General features: G+C 37.4%; 2 protein-coding genes across 2 annotated transcripts in view; one reads left to right on the plus strand and one right to left on the minus strand.

Annotated features, from left to right (window-relative positions):
* LOC122051365 (protein RETICULATA-RELATED 4, chloroplastic-like) overlaps positions 1-18,643 on the plus strand; it is a 40,634-nt gene extending 21,991 nt beyond the window's left edge. The window contains exons 3-8 of the mRNA XM_042612473.1: positions 11,857-11,988; positions 12,062-12,115; positions 12,235-12,279; positions 14,727-14,866; positions 17,774-17,899; positions 18,295-18,643. Coding sequence (XP_042468407.1) covers positions 11,857-11,988; positions 12,062-12,115; positions 12,235-12,279; positions 14,727-14,866; positions 17,774-17,899; positions 18,295-18,349 — 552 coding nt within the window. The 3' untranslated portion in view covers positions 18,350-18,643. The remainder of the gene's footprint in view (positions 1-11,856; positions 11,989-12,061; positions 12,116-12,234; positions 12,280-14,726; positions 14,867-17,773; positions 17,900-18,294) is intronic.
* A 373-nt stretch (positions 18,644-19,016) lies between these two features.
* On the minus strand, positions 19,017-21,579 carry LOC122051367 (sm-like protein LSM5). Its single transcript, XM_042612474.1, has 4 exons — positions 21,418-21,579; positions 21,219-21,342; positions 20,647-20,719; positions 19,017-19,331 (listed from the first exon to the last, which is right to left on the minus strand). The coding sequence occupies exons 1-4, from the start codon at positions 21,449-21,451 to the stop codon at positions 19,299-19,301; spliced, it is 264 nt and encodes an 87-aa protein (XP_042468408.1). The 5' UTR covers positions 21,452-21,579; the 3' UTR covers positions 19,017-19,298.
* Between the last annotated feature and the right edge of the window lie 2,659 nt (positions 21,580-24,238).

Raw genomic sequence — 24,238 nt, forward strand, 5'->3', positions numbered from 1 at the left:
TTTCTACAAAATTAATTTTTGAAAATTTGTTTAATTGAGGAAATTATTGATTGTTTTTCATTTTTTTACTTAGAAATTTTTTCTAAAATTATTGCATTTTTAGAGCTATTCAAAATTGTTCTCAATATTTTCAAAATCAGAGTTTACTTAGAAAAATTTTTTTACTTGAAATTTTTTATAAAATTATTTGAAATTTAGAGTTTTATAAAAATTACCCTTAGATTTTTTTTTTGGTATCTCATTTTTTATGTAATCAAAGGGGGAGAAGGAAGATTAAGTCTAGGGGAAGGTAGTTTAAATTTTTACATTTTAATTGTGAATTTATTGTCTTAACTTTATGTTGGTTTACCCTAACTTAACTTGGGTTGCTCACATCAAAAAGGGGGAGATTGTTGGTACCCCAAGGTTGATTTGATTTGATCAAACAAGTTAGATTAGGTCCTATTGTGTTTAACCCTGAGTCTAAGTGTGCGGGAGCTTAAGAGCACACGAAGTCGAGCAAAAGACGCAGCTAGCGAGGACGACACGGGAAAGAGCCGACGGGCTCAGTGCGTCTGAGGGATGAGGTGCTGCGGAAGAGTACGCGGGCGGAGGAGAAGGAGGCGCGCGACGTTTCTGAGGGACGAGAAGTCGGAGCGGAAGGTTGCTCGAGAAGGCCAGAAGTTGGGTTCGGCTGAGCCCTATTCCGGATGGCCGAAATCACCCAAGCAAGCGGAGCCGAAGTGGAACACATGGATCGAGGCGAGCAACATCGGAGCAGAGGGCTCGGACTGGAAAAAGTCAACATTGTTAACTTTAAGGGTTCGAGCGCCCGGAATCAGTCCGGGTGCCCGGAACCCTTTCGGGCACCCGGAATGCGATATTATCCAGATCGCGTTTGATCGCGATCCGTTACGAAGGGGATAAAGTTTTATTCCCTTCTAGGCGCCCCGACCAAGGCTATAAATACAACCCTGGTTCAAGAAGCTAAATAGAACAAGCAATTCTTGATACAACACTTGTGAGTTTTTCTGTTTTGTTTAGCTTCTTCCTTTATGAGCCTTTATTGCTGTAAAGAGGCTTCTCCGCCTGAAGGAGAAATTAGTGCGCATCTTTTCCTTGGATTAACAACTTCTCCGATTGTAACCAAGTAAAACTCTCTGAGTCTCTGTCTTTCAGTTTCTTTTATTTATCGTTTATGCAAGTGTTCTTTTAAAGTCCGAGAAGGGTTCGTTTGTTTTGATTTTGTGCAAGGTTATTCAACCCCCCTTCTAGCCGACCAACGGGTCCTAACAGAAAGAACTACCGAGAACAACGTGAAAAGAGATTCCTCTCTTCCCTTTATTTCAGTTTCATCTGTTTCCTCTAAACGGATAGCCTCATCTTTGTTATCAGCAATTTCTAATAATGAAAATGATGTTGGTTTGCAGTGATGTCTAGGATTGAATTTTTCATTACAACGAAAACAAAGGCCCTTGTCTCGTCATGCTTGTTTTTTTGTATCCCAGAATTTCATTGGTGCAGTAGTGTTTGAAAGATGAGTTGATGGGAAAGACCGATTAATGTTGAAGTTGGTATTCTGGCGGGGAATGTAATTGGTGTTGTTTCGACCTTGCACAACCATTGTAACACCCTTGACATTTTTATTCATCTTTGATTTTGTTTCATATTCTAAGGCTAAACTCATTCCTTTATAAACACTCCAAGGTTTGTGTGAACATCATTTTTTATTTCCTCCAGTAATCCATTCAAGAAAACACCTAAGAGGCAATGTTCCGACTAATGTTATACACGAGTAACCATTTAACAAATTCCTGGTGATATTCTTGAACACCGTGAGTTTTCAAAATACTACAAATATGTTCATCAAGATTCTAAAATTTAATCGGACCATAATTCTCTTGTAACGCTTTAACTAAATCTTCCCAGTATACCAACGACCACTCACTATTAATCCAGGCGAATAGATCTAATGCATCACCCTTTAAGTACATGGCAGCCACATCTGCTTTCAAGTCCTTTGGTGTTTTGTAATAACGAAAATATTTTTCTGCTTTGAGAATCCAACCTCTAGGACCACCACCTCAAACTTTGGGAAATTCATTCTGGTGTGCTGTTTATGTGAAAAATTACGCTCCCATGAGTTGTCATATTCGTCGGTATGGATTGAATGTTATTGATCATCATTCTTGCGGCTCGTACCACCAATCATAGGAATACGGGCTTGTGATTTGAGAACAACCACATTAGTGGTTAACGCATCTAAACTATTAAGTTTGGAACTGATAATTGTAAGTTGTTGTATGATGGCCTCCGATATAGGTGGAGAGAATATACAAGATTGTCAGGAATTAGAGTTGATCGAGTAATCACAATTGTGGTAGCGGATGTGGGAAAGGATTTTGTTGTCTTTGATACCAAAATGTTAGAGAATTTATTTTAAGGAAAATGAATATGTATCTCACTGCTATCATGTAGAATTTCCTAGAGATAAATGTTGGGACCTTGATCATCGGTTAGAGAGAGAGAGAGAGAGAGAGACAGAGAGAGAGAGAGAGAGGGGGGTGAATAGACGGTCACCTAAATCGTTTGCTTCTTGAATATTCGTTAGTGCATAGTGGAAATATAGAACTAATACGAATACAAAAGTTAATACTAAAATAAAAAAAGAAAACAATCAAACCACTAACACGTTGATTTAACATAGTTCGGAGATGATGCTCCTACTTCACAAGGTGTCCTTGAGGTGGACGATCTCTCAATCCATCGGTGGATTCGTCTCCGAAACTCTGGCTAGCTCAATCCTCCTCGGTGGAGAAACTTCGTCACAATCTCTTGATCACATGCAAGGATCACACTGAGAGCTTTGGAGACTCAATAGGCTTTAACCAAGTCTATTTTCATCACCTAAGTCAGCCACACCTTGAGCTGTATTATATAAAGCTCGGGAGGGAACACCCAAGTCGTGTTTCCGCCACCAGTCGACTGTTATACTTACCAGTCGACTGACCTATGTGAAATTCGACTGTTACAACCTAACGGCTCGAATCCTATCGACTACTCACATGGATTAGTCGATTGAACCACAAAGGTTGAGTGAACAGAAGCATTCTGTTCGCTCCCAGTCGACTATGCGGTCGATTGGTCCAATCTACTGGTAAGGTTACCAGTAGACTGGTAACCCTAGAACTATAAACTTCGAAATTTCATTCCGGGTTTGATGGTTCTCAACCACCAATCGACTAGTATATGTCCTAGTTGACTAGTAAACCCTAACTTAGAGTTTTATCCCCGAGTACAATCACTCATGTACTCGTTCTTGCCCGTTCAACCTTGACCTTGCCTTCTAACCTCCTCTATCAGCCTTAGGTCCCTCGGATGCTTCCTTATCCTTCACGCCTTGCCTTCAAGAGTTTCCTTCGACCTTGTCTTTATTGTCGGATCTTCCTTTGCCAAGTCACACTTGGACTTACATGACCAAGCCTCAAGCTTGGACTTACACCGCCAAGACTCCCATACTTGGACTTCACCTTTTCCAAGATCACACTTAGACTTTCCTTTGCACCTGTCACCTGCACACTCAATAGTGCATATCAAATACAGATACAAATCCTAACTTAAACCCTTTGCCAAAACATCAAAACCTAAGGGTACACTAATTGCTCCAACAATCTCTCCCTTTTTGATGTTGGGCAACCATTTAAGTTAGGGAAACAATATAGCAACAATTACATATATAAATAAATATACAATCTACATATGCATATACAATGGAACCTAATCCTTGACCCTGACCTAAGCTCTCCCTTGAGCTAGGATTCCTTGTAAAGGTATTTAGGTTTCCCACTTAAACCTAAATTTCTCCCCCTTTACCAGACATCAAAAAGAGCTCCAACAATATCCCAATCATTAAACTCTTATACCTCTAATGACCATAATCATCATGTATTAACCCCCCACTCATTTGATTACATACATGTATATCATCTTTTTGGAAATTTCCTATTGCTGAAAATAAGTTTCAGACTGTCTCAGCCGACTACCATAATCCCCAGTCAACTGGTTTCTGATAGCAGTCGATTGACACCAAAATTTTAGCCTAAACTTATTTCTAAACCCAATTTTAGAAATGCACCAGAAATTCTCTAGACTTCCAAAAATTCTCAAATTTTATAGAGAAGTCTGTTTTATCATTATCTACTTGGGAAAAATAGAATTAAAAATTAATTTATCATGGATCCCAAGATAGACATAAAATTCAAAACTATCTAAATGTTACAATTGAAGCTTGACATAAAGTCCTAGTTTTTGTTTCCTCTTGATGTATCTGCCCATACTAAACCATAATGCATCCCTAGCATTAGACATCTATACCTCTAAAACCAATTTTCATGCAATATAAATCTCATTTTATATTTTCATGTGTGAATCTCATCCCAATTGTGCCAACCAACTAGTTTAGAGACTCAAGTCCATTTCTAAATCCTTTGACACATTTTATGGCACATTTAGAATCCCAAGCAAGGTCCACTTGAGATCCATTGACCATGGGCCCCAAATTGATTCTTTGAACTCCCCTTAGAGCTCTTAATCCTAGCCACCTTCCTAGGTGACTCATCTATTATGGTTAGACTACTATGATGCACCTCGTGTGATAATTGATCTAACCACTTTACTCTCTTAACCTCAGACACTTTGTCTTTGGTTAATTTCTCCGTGTCCTTAACCTTGGATGATTTATCCTTAGTTGACTTATCCTTGGATTTCTTCTCTTTGCCATAGTTATATGCAACCTTTGCATATATCTTTTCTTTGACCTTGGAGATTTTTCCCTTGCTATTAGCACGTGCAATCATTGCATGTGGCCTTTCTTTGGCCTTAGGGGTCTTTAACTACCCAATACTAAACTCAAACTCTTAGATCCAACATTGAATCTTTCTAAGTTTTTTCTAACCTATTAAGCTTTTCCCTTAAGGCTTGATTTTCCAATTCTAGGTTTCTAACCCTAGAATTAACTTGTCTACCATGGACAATCCTAGACGTATCCACCTTGCTAGGCATATGTCTCCCCTTCTTAGGATTAACACCTAAGTTTTCCTTAGGTCTACTATGTTTAGGTTTAGCATTTGGATTTAATTTCTTAGGGTTATTAGCTATGTTGACCCTATTCCTGACTTGGTATCTAAATCCAAAATTATGCATGGGTAAATAAACGACGTTATTTCTAGCATGCATATCCCTAGAACCTGAATTAACATTCGAATTAAAATTCAAGTTAGGGTTTACCTTTCTACTTACCATTGGAGCTCCTCTTTGACGTTAGCATCCACATGGTTTCTTCCACTTCCTCCATTGCTTCACCTGCTCCATCTTCTTGAGTGCTCCCTTTCTTGGACATCTTATGTGGTAGTGTCCTCGCTCACCACACGTGAAACACATTATGTGCATCTTCTCCTTCTTCCTACAACTCAAATTAGATTTTAAATGAATTAAATTGAGTTTAGGAATTACCTCTTTTTCCTTTTTGAGCGAAAGACACTTACTCTTGTAGTGCCCCATTTTACCACACTCAAAACATTTGATGTGGTTATTCCCGCTCTTCTCGATAAAGGCTGTTGAGAGTTGTGCTTCTAAGATTTCTTCTTCACTTGTCTTGGACTATTCTTTCTCCCTTGAAGATGTGGGCAATTCCATTTCTTTCCTCGAAGATGTGGATGATTCCACTTCTTCCTCCTCTTCGGATGTTGAGCACGTTTCAACATCTGATTGGTCCTTCTCTTCTTGGACCAATGAGACTTCTCCTTGAGCTCCTCCACTTGTTGGATTTGTGTAGGATTTTCATAAAGAGCAATTGCTTTTCTCCATAACTCATGAGCACACTTGTACTCACCTACACAATGGTGGCAAAAGACGACTACGCTCGCCCTCAACGCCCCCGCCAACCCATCCCAAGACCAACATGTAGGAGGTAAATCACGGGTGACTACTAGCTTTTGAAATAGTGATTGACGCATTAGAGAGGCATTTACCTCGGCTATGTCGAGATTCGAATCCCAGACCTCATGGTGGCAGCACCTCATGTGCTAGTCACTAAACCGTTCCGAGGGGACTGTACTCACCTACACAAGATAACACATTAGGAGGCAATAAAGTTATCAAACTTTTTGTTACCTCCATGTTTGCCTTCAATTGTTCCCTTTGCTCCTTGGTCCAATATTTGTTGGGTGCTACTCGGAATTCCGTTCTGCTTCCCCTGTACAAAAATTTGTACAAGCACAAAACTTTCCTAACAACCTATGTGTTTCTCATGAGTTAAACTTGAATTGGAAACGGAACTTAACATTTTTACTTCAAGTTCAACTCATGTGTTCTTCAGTAGTTAAAACTTGGATTGCAAACGATACGTAACATTATTAATCCAAATTCATTCCATGTTACAGAAATTGATTAAATATCTATTTCAAGGATTGACTTCCAGGTTAAACATGGCGAGGCACTCGACCTTCTTGGGTATGGGATCATCCACCACTTCCTAGACAAAGCTTTCAAAGAAATTGGATATTTAAACTTCTTACAGTAACCCTAGGTTTAACTACAGAGACCTCAATAGAAGCACAAGATCAAAACACTAAATCGAAACGCAAAAAATGAAACACGAAATCGCTAGCCTCTTGTGTTGGTATTTCAGGATCCATACAAAGAAAAACTAGTTTCGCTGCGGATTTAAGAACTAGTTATACCTTTCTTTGTAAACAAAGACCTCTTGATCTTTTGTTGTATTCCTCTCCTCCTCTTGGACGTCATGTGGGCGACGATCTACCAAGATAAAATCCACCCAAACCTTCTTCTTTGCCTACAAGTTTCGGCCACCCAATGAATGCCAAAATAGGAAACTTCCTTCTCTTCTCCTTCTTCTCCAAGCAACCGCCGACCCTTGTGTTCTTCCCCTCCAAGTAAGGTTTCGGCCACCAAGCAAGATGAGAAGAAGAATAGCTAAAAATAGTGGTCGACCCTAGGAGAACAAGCAAGGAAAGAATAGAGAGAGGGGTGCCGGCCACCAAGGAAAAGAGAGGAGCTTTTGAGAGATTTTTCTACTTCTTGTAAGGCACCCTCTACCTCTCTTTTATAATCCTTGGTCATAGCAAAAAAGGAAATTTTAATAATAATTAAAATCTCTCTTTTAAATTTCCAATTGTGATGGCTACAAAAGGAAAGTTTTAAAATTAATCTCTCTTTTTTAAACATTGTAGATAGCTACAAAAAAAGGAAAGATTAAAATTAAAATTTTTCTTTTAAATCATGGTTACAAAAAAGGAAAGTCTTATCAAAATTAAAATCTCTCTTTTAAACATTATAGATAACTAAAAAAAGGAAAGATTTTAACAAAACTAAAATATCTCTTTTAATCCTTTATAGATAACTATAAAAGGAAATATTTTAAAATTTAAAACTCTTTTTTAAAATGTCTTCAAAAAAGGAAAAATTTTACCAAAATTTAATTTTAAATAAAATCTCCTTTTCTATAATGCTATGGTCGACCCCCTTGCTTGGGCACCAAGCAAGGCTTGCCCGACCACTACTTGTGCTCCAAGCTAATGCTTGGTCGGCTCCCTTGCACCAAGCAAGGACAAGGCTTGGCCGGCCACTACTTGTGCTCCAAGCTAATGCTTGGCTGACCCCCTTGCACCAAGCAAGGATGTGTCCGGCCCATTACTTGGGTAAGAAGTGGACTTTGTGGATACAAGACTTTATAGAGGCTACAACAGGGACCGAGAGGAGGAATTGGTTTTGGTCTCCCGATGAACTTGAGCTTCCTGTATTCGACCCGAACACCCAACTTAAGTTCATCAATAATAACTCATATCACTAAAGAGTTATTATTGAACTACCGCACCAATCCCATATTACATTATGGGCTCCTTTTTATCATGAGTGCATTAATCTCCCTGTATTTAAAGATATCGAATGTCCATTAATTAAACGAGTTACTGACAACTCACTTAATTAATATCTAGCTCCAAGAGTAGTACCACTCAATTTCATTGTCATGCCGGACTAGGTCCACCTGTAGGGTTTACATGACAATCCTTATGAGCTCCTCAAGGGGGCATCATCAATCTAGATTACTAGGACACAGTTTCCTTCTATAATCAACAACACACTATATAAATAATATTATTTCCCAACTTATCGGGTCTATTGATTTAACGAATAAATCTCACCCATTGATAAATTAAAGAAATAAATACTAAGTATATGTGCTTGTTATTATATCGGGATTAAGAGTACACACATCCATAATAATAGAGATTATGTTCTTTTATGCGGTCAGTATAAAAGAAACAACCTCAAATGGTCCTGCTCAATACACACATAGTGTACTAGTGTAATTTTATAGTTAAGATAAATTAGTACCAAATTACACTACAACCATTCCAATGGTTTGTCCCAATCCATCTTGGTTGTGAGCTACTATTTATAATTTATAAGGAACTGATAACATGATCTTCTGTATGACACCACACACCATGTTATCTACAATATAAATTAAATAGACAACTGCATTCTTCCATTGCGATACCACTTGTTGGTATCGGACGATTTCTAAAAATCGTCGCATTCTTCCTCTAACGTTTGCTCCTTTCAGTGGTTAGTCATTCAAGAGTGCTCCTCACTTTGATACCAATTATTGGGACCTTGATCATCGACTAAAGGGGGGTGAATAGACGTCACCCAAATCGTTCGCTTCCTGAGTATTCGTTAGTGCACAGCAGAAATACAGGAGTAATATGAATACAAAAGTTAACACTAAAAACAAGAAAAAAAACAATCAAATCGTTAACACATTAATTTAACGTGGTTCGGAGATGATGCTCGCACTTCACGACGTGTCCGTGAGGTGGACGATCCCTTAATCCATAGGTACATTAGTTCCCGGAACTCTTGCTAGTTCAATCCTACTTCTCGGTAGAGAAACCTCGCCACAATCTCTTTGATCACACACAAGGATTACACTAGGAGCTTTGGAGACTCTAATAGGCTTTAACCAAGTTTATTTTCGTCACCTAAGCCAACCACCCCGAGCTCCATTATATAGAACTCTGGAAGAAACATCCAAGTTGTGTTGTTGCCACAAATCGACTGTCATACTTACCAGTCGACTGACCCTTGTGGAATTCAACCGTTACAATCTAACGGCTTGAGTCCAATCGACTGCCCAAACATGGATCAGTCGACTGAACCACATGGGTTGAGCAAGAGTGCTCGCTCCCAGTCGACTGTGCGATCGACTAGTAACCCTAGAACTACAAACCTTGGAATTCCATTCCGGGTTTGCTGATTCTCAACCATCAGTCAATTGGTAAACCCTAACTTAGGATTTTACCCCTGAGTACAATCACTTATGTACTCGTCTTCGCTCGCACAACCTTGACCTTGCCTTCTAGCCTCTTCCATCAGCTTTGCGTCCCTCTGATGCTTCCTCATCCTTCACGCCTTGCCTTCAAGAGCTTTCTTCGACCTTGTCATTGTTGTCTGGTCTTCCTTTGCCAAGTTGCACTTGGACTTTCACGGACAAGCCTCAAGCTTGGACTTACACCGTCAAGACTCTTATCCTTAGACTTCACCTTTGCCAAGATCACACTTAGACTTTCCTTAGCATATGTCACCTGCACACTCAATAGCGCATATCAAATACATCTAACTCTAACTTAAACCCTTTGCCCAAATATCAAAACCTAAGTGTACACCGATTGCTCCAACAATAAACTCCTTAGCCCTAAGTTCTATATATAGATATAAATAGGTGGTAGTTATCAATGGAAGTTACATCCTACTTCCTTATTTTATGCATTGCAGTATAGGTGTTATGCTTTCTTGGTTCTTCTAGAATATGTATAAATGATGTTCTTCTTATGTGGCACCATGGGCTGATGATGTGGCATGGAGATCGTATCATATGCTTATAGGCAGGAAGAGTACAAGAGGCACAAATAACTACAATGTTTACATTGTTATGCATATGCTTTAACAATAGTGGTTAACGATGACTAAAAACTACAATTCTAAAGCATAGCGGCAGATGATCAGATGATCTGTTGCCTTAGTTCCAAAGTTATATGAAAGAAGTACCTAAAATCATTCAAATGTAAGGCAGAGTGAAATTGCATAGTTGAAATAAATTCCTTACTTTGCTTTGGTTGTTTTCCCAGTAAGGAAGGAAAGTGTGAGGAAGGGAAGTGAGGATAAGGAAAGAATTTAATTGGGAATGATAAAGAAATTAATCCTTTAGTTATGTTTCATTGGGGGATAGAAATCATGATTTTTCCTGTCCTCTCTTTCCTAAGGGAAAGAAAGGGAGAAGGATTCTTTGGTTTATGGAATTGATCATTTAAAAACTTATAATGGATAAACAAAAAAAATGATTTCAGTTTTTTTTTCTTAGTTAATTAGTGTCATTCTGCCAGATCAGCGCTTTGGGCAGAAGCAATTTTACTTAAAACGAGGGAAACGCTTCTTGAGTGGACTTTTTCCCCCCTCCATTTCTTTGCGAAGCTACAGAGGGAGGGTCCCGGCTTCCATTTCTTTCTTCTTCTCCTAATATGAAACGAAGCCTAAAGCTTCAATTCTGGAATTATTTTGTGGACTTTAACATGGTTTTGTGGATTATCTACTAATGAACTAATTCAATTTCATGTTAGGAGCTTTGTGATTTATACAAAATTGATGAACACAATCCTAATAATTCGTGAATTTGGGTCAGTTATATAGAATGAAACATTACTGATAAATTGTTGAATCTATAATTAACTTATGGTTAGCTCCTGAAAACCGACTAAGCTTTGAAGTAAATGACAATTATAAAGAAAATAAGATTTGATAAGATATATAGATAAACTTAGAAGTATGGCAATTGTATCATCAATCAGTGTGGCATGTTCACATGGTTTATTTCAAAATCAAATGCTAAGAGATATACATTAATTTAATTAAATTAGCAGCTAATTGCTAAAATGAACCTAAAATTGATGTTTCTAAGAAACATGATCACCTCATTGAGGTATTTAACATTGAAACAGAGACACATGGACATGTCATGTGAATTGTATACAATAAGATTATAATTGGTTGAACTTTGAAGTTGATGTATTTGTTATAATTCTTGATTAATGTTGTTACAGGCCTCAATAGTTAGCCAAATTTAGCAATTAACCTAATACCATTTGATGTAGTCCATATCATATAGAAGTGTTAAGTACTAATTATTATTTTTTTATTTTCATCATCTTTGCCTTACTTTCTCTTGGTTTAATTTGTTTTTACTTAGATCCCTGTATTTTGGAGTGGTATATATAAGGGTCACGTCCTCAGGATTCTTGAGTTGATATCTATGAACATTGAGCTATTTGGAAGTTGTGAAGATCATGGTCATAATAAATGAATACTTGATGATTTTACTGCATTCAAACGACAGGTTGTAATCTCATGTTCAGAGTCTTATCTCTTGTTTAAACCTACATTGTCTAGTGGACAAAGCTTGAAGTCTGAATAACTTGCAAATTTATTTAAATTGGAAATAGTGATTCCTCAAGATTGTTCTTGCCCCATTTCATCTTTTTTACTATGTTATACTTTTCTACTATTCATGTACATTAAGAAGTTTATGTCATGTGGTCATTATCTCACTCCACGACAATCATAACATGCTTGGTTGTGCTGGCATAAGCAACTTTTATCAGCATATTAGCTTGCTAACTTTTAAGTTAGTTATAGATGGTAATTTGACTTGCTTGCATATTTTACACATCTAACAGTGTGCTCAACATTAATAGGTTCGTACAAATGAACTGTCATTTTAAAATTCTTAATCTTGCTTAGGTAATGGCCATAGTAGCTGATTTCATGCTTGTGTGGCTTCCTGCTCCGACAGTATCAATACGAGCACCTCTTCAGTTGAACACTGGACCAATTACAAAGTTCTTCTATAGCTGTCCTGATAATGCTTTTCAAGTAAGTGTTGTTCTTATACTTGTCTATAAATGCTTTTGACAATATCAGTAAATATGAGTTATTTTCTTATCAGATTGCTTTAGTTGGAACATCATATTCACTCTTGCAGAGGGTTGGTGCAATTGTGGTAAACTATTGACATTTCTTGATAACCGTTTGTTTTATTCAATCTTAACTAACCAATAAGTCCTTCCTTTATGCTTAGCCATCAAATTATTTCTTAAAATTCTTCCACCTCTTTTGCAGAGAAATGGATCAAAGCTTTTTGTTGTTGGAACTAGTGCTTCCCTGGTATGGCATAATTGTCCAATTATTCAATCATTCCTTTTTTTTCAAGTCTGATAGTAGCTTATTATATCCGTGCTTGTAATAAAAATGTTGAAGGTTACATCTTGACTGATACTTGAATAGTGTAAAATATTTTTTTCTTCATTTTCTCATGTTTCCTTGTGTAGCACCATGAAATAGGACTTCAGTATCAGTAATTACGGCATAAGGAAAATGTTTGATACTTACCTTGAGAAAAGGTTGAACTCAGTTTCATTTAGTATTGGACTCATTTACATGGAGATCAGATCCTTCATATCTAACATAACTAACCAATCAAAATGATATTCAACTTGCTGGCAACATGGTTCTTCAATGCATCTAATCACCTACTAAGAATAATTAGTAATTCATTTTGCATTTATATCTTCATGAAATATGACATAGAGTTCAATGCAAAGATAAGATCCGTGCACCTGGTCTCAAATAGGTGGGCGAAACACAGCTTGGTGTCCAAGTCCATCGTTGTGGTATAGTTCTTAAACTCAGTTTTGACCTTTCTTATATAGCTTCATCCTCATTATACCTTCGATAAATTATTTATACATGATGGTCCATGTGCTTGAGATTGTCAACTTGCACACACATTTTTTTATCCTTTTAATTTCCATTAGGTCATTTTTATAATTATGCTAGAGTTGACTGGTAGTTGTTACCTTCAGCAGAAATGTATTAGTATTGAATCAGATATTGTGATTGTTTGAAGAGGAAAGGAAAAGAAGTTACACATTTTTTTCAAGTTGTTGTGGCAATAGTTAACATCTAATAGTAAAATTGGCTCTTGATTTCTACACCTCTAATTTTTTTAATTTTTCACTGAGTTGCATCATCATATCTCTGTTTTTGCATAGTTAAATAACTTTGATTTTGTCCTGGCCACCTCTGAAAGCATTGATTGCAAATTCTGTTACAGTTGTGTCATTGTGGTGTTGTTTATGGGTTCTCCACGAAATACAAAGATGTTGAAGGCTAACATAAAACTGAATTGCAGACAGTAGAATTCTCATCAGATCGGAAAATTTTCAAATTATTCTTTCTTACTATAGTTAGGATTCTTCTGGGATAGTTTAAATTTTTAATCAAGAGACAAATCCACCAGATATCATAGTGAAAAAAAAAATCAGATTAAATAATGCTAACTTTATTCAAATGGTAATGAAGGTTTAACTTGAAGAAGAAATAGGATATCCTCTCCAGATACATAAGGAATGGCTTAAAAAAACATTTTGTGTTGATTAGCTACAACGAAATGAATCGTTTGACCATTTTGTGTTAAAGAAGAGGAGGTGGAATGTAGATCTTATCTCAAAGTGAAATGCTTCATGTCTAGTCGAGGTGAGGTAGAACAGTCAAGGTGTTCTCTTGCTCCCTTCTTCCTTCCTCCTATCTTTTCATCTAAGTAAACCTGTCCTTAGGCTAATTTTTCAGTAGGATGCAACCTCAAAACATAGATTAGTCATTATTTCCATCCTAATATCCTCTCTCTCTCAAGTGGATGTCTAAATTTATTCAATCTTCTTTCTCTTTGTTTCTCATGGTAATATTAGATTGTAATTTTTTTTCAAACCCCATTCAAAATTATCATTTCGTCTTCTAAAATTTTTGTATATGGTAGCATCTTCAATTCAAGGGGAAGTTAAGGAAAACATTGCATCAACTTTTTTTTTTTGAAGTTTATATCAACATGGCCAGAGTCACTTTTGAACATCAACACCAATTTTAGTTGTAAAAAGGTGAAAATGTCACCTTGGCGCCCCTCCAGGGTGGCCCACACTTCCTAGAAGGGAGTAAATCACGGGAGGTTTTGTCCAATAACAATAGTGTATGTAGGGAGGGAAGGTAACCAACAGGGCATTTCGCACCCGCTGAGAATCGACCCTAGGCTTATCTATGACAACACCCCTACATGAACCATCTTCGACAGCCCATGGGGGCTACATCAACACCAATTTCAGTCATAGCATTATGTTACATCTCAACAGTTGCACTGATATCGCGTCTTTATCAATTTTGTTGAGTGTTATAACAATATTTTCTATTTGTGGGGCCCTTTATTTTGTGTAGCAAGCTAAACATGGATCAATATTTACGGGGTAGCATGTAAGCTAATGTTTTCACTAGACATTTTATTGAATGCTATACGCAATTGTAATAGTTCTGTTCTATGCAACACATTTTTCTTCCAACTATTGAGTTACACTATAAAGAAGCCCCTCTCAGACCCACTTGCTCAAAGTTCATCAACATGGTTGAATGTTTTGCCATAATATCATGCATTCTTTTAAACATAGACTCTGGATACCTAATAGTTCTGTTTTCTTAAAAACACGAATTGTTCTCATAATTTGATCCAATAATCATGGAAATTGTCAGTTAAAATATGTTGGTGGATTCTATTGGATGTTTTACAGATTGGAACTGGTGTAACCAATGCCTTGATCAAGGCAAGGCAGAGAATTAACAAGGATGTTGCAGTTGAAACAGAGGACGTGCCCATAGTATCTACCAGTGTTGCCTATGGTGTTTACATGGCCATTTCAAGCAACCTTAGGTATAAATTCATGACTTTTTGACTTCTCTTTCTTTATTTTGACTTGAGAACCTGCTTATTTATTGTGACACACATTAAGATAATTGTTTCTTGAGTTAACTGAAAGACGAAAGGGAAAAGGTTTCTTAGTTTTAGTAACTGTAGTAGGTAGATGGTGTCAGCGAGTTGGAAAACTATAAAACTTCTCATAGTTTTAGTAACTTCCAAACTTTTACGCCAGAGCTCATGGTTTTTCTTTTAACAATTCACATCACTGCCTTTTCATATTGTCCCTGCAATACGGACAAGATCCTTTGGATCACCTAACCTGAATTTCTAGTTGTTTTATCCATAAGCCTAGAATGAATTCTTCCTGGGTCAATGCCCGAGCGGTTAATGGGGGCGGACAGTAAATTCGTTGGCGATATGTCTACGTGGGTTCAAATCCAGCTTAGCCCAAAAATTCACTGCTCCATAAATATGATATAACCAATGATATAAGAAATTTATCCTCTATAAAAATGGAATCCTTCTCTTTTACATCAAGCATTTTTTCTTATGTATCCATATTTTTCTAATTCCTTCTGATCTTTTTAATACTCTAGATTGGTAATACATAATCAAAGATTATGAAAAGAAAAATAGTTTTTTCTCGTTAAAAGGTTGATTTTCCATTTTTGCCATAAAAAACATAGGTTACTAGTAATATGTGGAGTAAGACATTTATTTTTCAATACGATCAATTTTGTTCATTGCATAATTGGCTCCTTTGAAAAGCATTGATGCACGTGTAAAGGAAGTGCTCTATCAACCGAGCTATAGTCCTTGTTGTCAAGATAGATATTTCATAATCTCACATGATAGCTCTTTGATTTATTTATTTATTTTAAAGCTTAACAGAAAGAAATTAGTATTGCTTGGAAATCCTATTCTATCTTTAATTCTTGAAATGATGGGTTCCTATTTGTAGTGATAAATGACTTGCTTAACGCAGTGCTTTCTTGAAGCAAACTAATGTTGTGTTTTTTTAAAGGGGAGGAAATAGAAGGGAGATGAAATAGTTTTAAGTGAAGAGAAGAGAAAGGAAATGAATTGTATTTTTTATTTTTCACTCCATTTATCATCGTTACTTATAGGGAATTGAATGGAGAGGAATTGTATCACTTAATTGTGTTTACGACGTGTTCATATGCCATTCCTCTCCATTTTTTCCAGGTTTGGGTGGAAATAAAATAAGAGGGCACGGATGGAATTAAATTTCTTCCTTCTTTATTTCCTTTCTAGCAAGCAAAAGAAATGAATCATTTTAGTTCATTTCTTTTCTTTCTTTTATTTCCATCCAAGTAAACACAACATAAATGCAAGTACTTTTCAAAGCTTTTTTTCTTGATCTGTCGCTTGGTTATGAGTATATCTCCCTTATCCCCATGCTAGTCGATAAATATTTAACACCTCCAGTAGGTCTGCATTATTAAATATGTGCCTAACCTTGGGATCTAATTCATTCATTTATGGGGAAATAGTATTGACATGCCGGTAAAACACTAGGAAAAAAATTCTAATAGTCACATTCACATTGAGAAAATTCCATATGGAAGTTTTTTAAGATGCTCCTAAGTTTTATCCGTCTGAACTACTGATCGGAAACTTATCTTAGATTGAAGATTAATGATGTGGTTTTGCATCCAAAATCTGGTGATTATTTCTGGCTGAATAGAAATTATTGAGAATGCACTAGGATAGAACGACCAACGCCGAAGACTTATATGAAGCAGCATCTCCAGATCTTTTTCACTATTGGATATAATGAGTCGTAACCCAGGTGGATGTTTACCTCTCTCGTTTATTGCATGTTCAACTTCCAATGTATTAATTAGTGAACCTGGAAAAGCATGAAGTGCTTCAAGGCTCCGTTAACTGGCAAGAGAAATTAGAGGGAAAGGAAGGAGTGAAGGGAAAGAGATGGGTCAGGAGAGGAGGGAAGAATAAAAAAGAATTAGAGCTGTTTATTTTTTATTGATGGAAAGAAAGGAAGTGCAAACCTTTCACTAATTTAGATGAGGATAAAGGATAGGTGAAACAAATCAAATAACCAAAACCTCCTGTTAGACCTTTCTTTTGCTCCCACAACAAGAACATTGGTCTCTCCTCCGCAACCTAAGCTGCCTTGGCAGCGACAGGGAAAGGAGCAACCTTGATGCATCTGTAGAATGAAGTCGACTAAGGCATTGACGCTTATGTGACACTGCGATTCCATGGTGGAGCTGACATATCGGGTCCCAACTGAAGAATATACCTATCAGCACCTTGGATGCCGCTGCTGTAGATCGTGGTGCAGTTGGACGGTAACATTGATGAGACAGAAGGCATTGAGGACTGGTGTCATCTACTGGTACAAGGGTAATAATGACGTCTCCAAAAGCTTTTCTGATTCCCTGCCTTTCCTTCTGCCCAATTTTCAGCGGAAGCAATTTGGTTCAAAAGCTTTCTGTTGCTTGATCCAAATTAGTTCTCGGGTGTGGACATAAACTTAAATGCTGATGGCAGGCAAAACTTGTACTTGAACCTACTACTCATGAAGTTCACTCCATAGTAGTGATTAGGCTAATTCTTCATAGCTGTTCTTGGTTTCCATAGGGATATAAACCATCCATCCTCTGCTCTGGCAGTTATACTATAATGCTTTTCATGTCTCTAGTTTGGTCAACTACTCAATTTTCACATTCATAGTTCCAGAAAACACTGATTGGTGTGTATTTTTATTCAATTTCCTTCTGAGATTAGCAACTATTTTATTCAACTTATTCATTTTTAAGTGTGTATTTTTACTTGTTAAGATCAGAACTTGTAAGGATTGGCTGGATAACAATTACATCTGAGTTATTATATTGGTTCTGTTTGCTTACACTAAATTTTGATGCCCAACAGGTATCAATTGTTGGCTGGTGTCATTGAACAACGTATCTTGGAACCGTTTCTACATAACAACAAATTAGCACTCAGTGCCTTGTGCTTTGCAGTTCGTACAGGAAACACATTTTTGGGATCATTGCTGTAAGTACTTATTTAATTTGCATTTGAAAAATATTTTGAAACCAAACACTGGACTAGCCCAGTTCGACCCAATTGAACTGTGAAATGGACATAGGTATATCTAAATCTTAGTCATAGAAATTATTATAAAAATTCAACGGCCATGTTCCGGTTTATTGGTTTGTTAGTCTGAATCTGGTGAATCAATCAATGGAAATGTCAATTGGATCCTGACAGCAACCTGAATAAGCTAATTGGTTTTAACGGCCTAGGTTAATTGGTCTGGTCGCATATTGATTACATACATTAAAGCGTATTTGTTTATGTCTTGAAGCGTATTTGTTTTCCCCCCAGTGTTTGTCTTGAAGCGTATTTGCTTTTCCTGTGAGTTAACGTTCAGATTCTATGTTGAACAGGTGGGTTGATTATGCTCGCTGGGTAGGTGTCCAAAAGTCAAAAGACCAGGAATAGTCGACGACCAAAGAAGACAAAGAAATGCATCTTCTATCCTACGGAAGGTGAGCTGGAAACACTGATTGGAACATTTTTAGCAAAGCTTTGCTAGATCAAGCATGTAGGTCGCCTTTTTGATTGCCAAGTTTGATTTATGAACTTGGTTTCGCTTCTTCATTTATGGTTTTTGAAGGGGAAAGTTATGGGTTCACATTGAATTGGCATGGAAGTGCATAATGCATTTGTCAATTTATAGCCACATTTCTCAGATGATACCTTCCGTTCCTATATATTCTCTGTGAGTTTAGGTCATTGATATTGCTTCTGTTATATTATCTTTTGTGTGGCATTGAATGAGATAAAAATGCTCCATTGCATTAAATCATTTAATTTCAATATTTGAATGAATAATTTAGGGGAATGAGCATTCTAAAGTGCTAGTTTCATCTACTCTAATTTCATAGCTGAGGTAGAATGTCTCATCAACCCTCTTAAATATCACCTCTTAAACATAATATAACATGACAATTAAATATAAAAATCAGATAACTATGTTAAGGCCAACTGTGTTGAAAAAAAAAACAAAAGGGAGGGTTCGGAGAGTAGAGGTTGGATCCGGAAGATGAAATTGACAAGTTGATCGGAGCAGGCAAGCTGAGAGGGGCCTAGAACCGGCCTGACAAACTTATCGAATCAAATTGGTCAAAGTATCTTCATGCCCCATTTAAGGATTACAACGATTTATTCCATTCAAAGTGGACACTCTATTCACGTCATCATTCCGTTGGCAAAATAAAATGCTCTATCGTCACACACACAATCAACAAACGCACTGAGCAAGTAGATAGCAGTATGACTTGAACGAAGACCACAAAATATCAGAGCACTATACTGTAAACTACAAGATATTCAAGTAATATTCTATCCTACCACCCGGGATGATTCAGCAAACATGAAGTTGGTAGTATTATTCTGGATCGGGAGAACCACCAGGTACCAGCTGCACGACAAATAGATGCCAATCTTATGTAAAATGCATGATAAAGAAATAAAATAATACATGATTAAGGGTAAGAAAGACAGATTATAACAACTGTGATACCAAACAGAGTAGAAAACTGGTGATTACACCTATGTTTGTTTGTTTTTTTTCATTCAGAAACAAAAACCTGAGTGGCAAGAAGGTAGAGGAACAATTGACAGGGATCAGAGACTTTTTTTCTGCAAAACTTGGTTTCTTTGGTAGGGAACATATTGGAACCCTTGCGTCCTAATAAGCTGGCAGGGGTTGGCTATAGAGCTCCAGTGTGATATGGGTACAAGAGTGCCACAATGTTCATGGGGTTTCCAAACTGGGTGATTTCCACCAAAGCCTTTGAGTGGGGCTGTAAAGTTGTAACTTTCTGAGTTAACGGTCTCCATCGAATGACATGCTTAACGAAACTCAGTCTTTGAACTAGCCAAATTTAGAGATTTGGATCTTGCAGGATCCAGATATGCATATACACCCTCGAAACCTTGTCTCATCATATCGTGATGTATGTGTGCATGCAATGATTGAAGTATTAATGCTACAATAAAAAATTTCTCCACAAAATCATAGTCATCGACAAACTTGTTGAACCATGTTAAATTTGCATGCCTTACTCGATGTTGCATTTTGTTTTGTCTTTTCTTCTTTGCATTCTCTATGCAACTTGCTTCTGTGGTGTTTAAAAAGGTCGGTTCAATTACTGACAACTAGGATCAGTTTAACATCATAACTCCTAAGTTGCTATTATACCTCACAGTCCTAAGAACAACTAAGATATCATTCACACTATATCCAGTTTCCAAAACTAACTCTTCACAAACCTCATTTCCTACCCTCCCCAAAACAAACTACATATCTATTTTGCAAATGTAAAATTACCTTCGTCTAAAACAAGATTGTCTTATCAAGATATTTCAGAATATTGCAATTAGAGCTCAAAAATATGAAAATATAATAAATGAAAGCTCTGAGGAAATTAACTATTCACAAATTCAGGAACTTCTTATAAATTGCTACATTCAATTATCCATTACTAAATAAACAAGTATACGAAAGAAAAATTAAGCTTTTTAAATATCCTTGGATGAATAGTGTATTGGTACTCGAGCTAATTTTTAAAACTTCAAATGCTTCAAGTTATAAGCTGGCAATTTAAAGGCTAAATAACATTATATAAACCTATTCTTCTCTCAAAAACTAAAAATCAAACTAATGCTGAAACAAGATAAATATGACTAGAGGTAAGTAATAACTGTAACATCAGACAATGATGCTCGCTTACAATGGCAATGTTGTTTCCATTTAGCAATATCTGGTCAAGCTTTGTTATCCTGCGCCCCTCGGATGTGATTTCACTGCAACAGAAATTTCATTTAGCATTACCATTTGCAAGATCAAAACAGTGCTCCAGTTGATTTTCAATTTAAAAGCATAAAACAAGAGCAGGGCAGACTATTTGTACTGTTAAGATTATAAGAAACAGAGTAATGGCAATCATGGTGTCAAGTTCAGAATCAACCTTCAATTGTCAATGACAAGAGTTGGGGAACTTCTAAAGTTACCAGAAGAGATATCAGAGAGTTGCAAAACTACCTTTTACACAGAAGCTTAACACTTCCCAGTTTTTCGAGATTGAAAGAAGCATATTTATTATACAGCTTCAAGTAAGGTTCACCAGACACTACTCCTACTTCAAACTTCGATTACGAATCAAAGAAAACTTGCATTAACAAGGGCCACCTTCAAGAATCTCGATCTAGACGAACATTAAATTTGCTAAAGAAAACCTTGGAAGCACAACGCAGAGATCAAGCACCGGTGGTTTAAAATTCAGTAGGAGGAAGTGTTCATTACTATTCAGTGACATCTTCGAGGACCATGTTGACGTAGACATCGAATCCTCTGAGGGTTCCGACGAGCTCCTTGTCTCCCTTCATGATCACCCAAATCTTCGACCCGATACACCTATCGATGAGTTCTGCAAGGCACGGGTAAGAGATGAGGGATCAGGAAGCAGAGATGGCAATCGGAATAGAGAAAGGGAGGAAAGGACCTGAAGGGAGCAGTTGCGACGGGTTGCTCGCCATGGAAACGCCTTCCTTGGGGCCGATTCGTGGAGTGCCGCCGCCGGATAACGGAAGAAGACGCCGAGAGCGGGGCGGAGGTGGGCGGCCGCCTCTATTTGTCGTGTCGTGGCCGGATTAGGGCTTCGCGATGTAGATCAACCGTTCGATCAGTATATTGCATTTAATCAGACGGCTATCTATTGGAGAAGTGGCGTAGTTTTTTTTTTTTTTTTTTAATTATTTATTTATACTTTTGCAATTTACAATTTTTTTGGACAAAAATGAGAAGTGTACCCCAATTATTGTTTTTTTATATTATTATGAATCAACGTTGTTATAGTAGATACTAAATAGTTAATAAAATATATTAAAGTAAATCAATTCAAATTTTAAAAATACTATAAATAGAACATAAAATTAATTTAAATAATTTAAATGTTATCAAAATAACTATAAAATTATTATAATAGTTATTAAATAATATTACAATAATAGTTGTCATTCTTAGAGAAATTATATAAAGAAGTAGATCGAGTTCGAATTTCATTAAAGATGAATATTTAATAAAATTGATATAAAAGTATTTTATGTATAATATTTTTAATCATGTCGATTAAAAAGAAAATAATTTATTTTAATATTATATATATAGTAGTTGATCCTGTCAAAAATGGGAAGGTAGAAAATTAAGAATGTGATAATTTCACTAACCGACGGTAAATCTCGCTCCGCTCTTCAAAACAAATAATGTCAGTGTCGAACCAAGAAAGGGGTCTTCGGTATTGGTCCTCCGACGCTCAAGTAAGTTACTGGAACTGTAAAAGAAGAGGAGTAACAGTACAAGTAGCACCAAACAATAATAACACGTACCTCCGCCGGTGATGACCCCCCTTTATATAGAGTTCTGGGGAACAACGTGCATGCTCCTCGAGGTATGAGCGTGTTCTCTAATATGTCCTATATATGAAAGGGCATGTCAATAAAGTACCTCTGATACCCTACCTTAATAATATTGGGGATCTTGTATGGTCGGCTAGAAGGGGGGGTTGAATAGTCATGCACCCCAAATGATTGCTCCTTTCTACAATGTTAATACGCAAGCGGAAATATAAACAAAACAAGTAGAAAATTAAACTAAAGACAATAAGAAAGAACAAGCAAACCGTTAACATATTTCCTTTAACGTGATTCAGAGATTAGAGTTCTTACTCTATAGTTGTACATAAGGTGGGTGATCCCTATCTGTCGATAGATTAGCCCCTAGCAAACTCCGACTACTCAAGCAACTCTTTGTGGATGGAGAAATATCACCACAACATTCACCAAAACCTCTTGGATTACACAAGCACTTGAGAACTAGTTGACTACTAATGAGGCTTTAACCAAGTCTAGTTTCGTCAACCTTAACCAAACTTCTAAACCTTGGTTATATAGGTCACGGGTTAGAAAACTCCGCCTACCAGTCGACTGGTGAAAGTGCTAGTCGATTGTCCTCTGTGGAGATTCAATCGTCACATTCTAACGGCTCGATACCAATCGACTGGTGAAAGTACCAATCAACTGCACTAAACTGGCTGAGCGAACAAGACATTCTATTTGCTCCCCAGTCGACTAGTACCTCAAGTACAATCTCACGCACTCAGACCCTCACCCTTACGACTCACTTGACTTTTCGTGGCAGCCTTGACCTCTTACTTTCAAGTCAATTTCTCTTGACTCTCGTTCCTTAGATGCACCCAAGCTTGCGACTCATCCCAATGTCATCGTTCGCGTATGCTTCGAAGTCGCTTCCCTCGGCCCTTATCCTTGCTGCATTATCCATGACCCCTCGGATACTTCATCCTTCACCGGAGCTGAAGCCATCAAATTGAGTCATATGTGTATCCTACAAACCTGCACAATCACATACACATATCAAATAACAAGGATAAACACAACTTAAACCTTTTGCTCAAATATCAAAACACATGGTCGCATGAACCATTGGGATTGCTCCAATAAACAAGGCATGCATATCCCTGACAAGACAATAGAAGTTTTTGCCTTACGATCTGCCTGTTAACCATGCATCGTGTCAGTGGCATTATCTCTCAAAAGGATGTCGAGAGATACTACAGTAATCCCATTGCTTGACTGAGCCACTCGACTGAGACTCCGCTCCGTCCACTGCCAGGTCTCGCTGCTTAACCGAGAGGGGTAGCCGCTCGACAAGGAACCCTCCGCTCAGTCGACCTTAGTTGTTTTCCGTGTGGTGAAAGTGTAGTAACATGCCCTCCCCATTCAAACAAGCTATCGGGCTCCCTCGACGTCTTGCTGCTCCGTACTGAGCGTTGAATGTCTTACGTATCATACCGAGCTGGACGAGTGGTCTGCTCAAACATGTCTTCCGTCGGTCTGACCCTGACTAACCCGATCGGTCATTATAATTATCCTCTGTTCGACCATTTGACACTTAGATTTTAATCACTTTAACTTTGACCTCCATCTTTATAATTAACTCCCTACCAGATGAACCTCCTTGTATCATCGCATATGTAGTTATATTGAAGTCCTCAGGGCGTAGCACAGATGGGGAGTGCATGGTTCTGTGGCTGAAAGGTCCAGGGGTCGATCCCCGGGGTGTCACTGCCTGGGGTTAACGTCTCCGCTATGCACTTTCTACCTGTGTACCTGCATTTACCTCCCTCCATATCTGTGGGACCGGCTCTAGGGGGCCGCTGATGTGGCGGTTCCACATTTTTTATATGTAGTTATATTGAAACTACTATGCTATAATAAATAATACACTAATAGAGTTATTTTTAAAAA

This window comes from Zingiber officinale, chromosome 3A (assembly GCF_018446385.1).
Source record: "Zingiber officinale cultivar Zhangliang chromosome 3A, Zo_v1.1, whole genome shotgun sequence".
Taxonomy (NCBI): domain Eukaryota; kingdom Viridiplantae; phylum Streptophyta; class Magnoliopsida; order Zingiberales; family Zingiberaceae; genus Zingiber; species Zingiber officinale.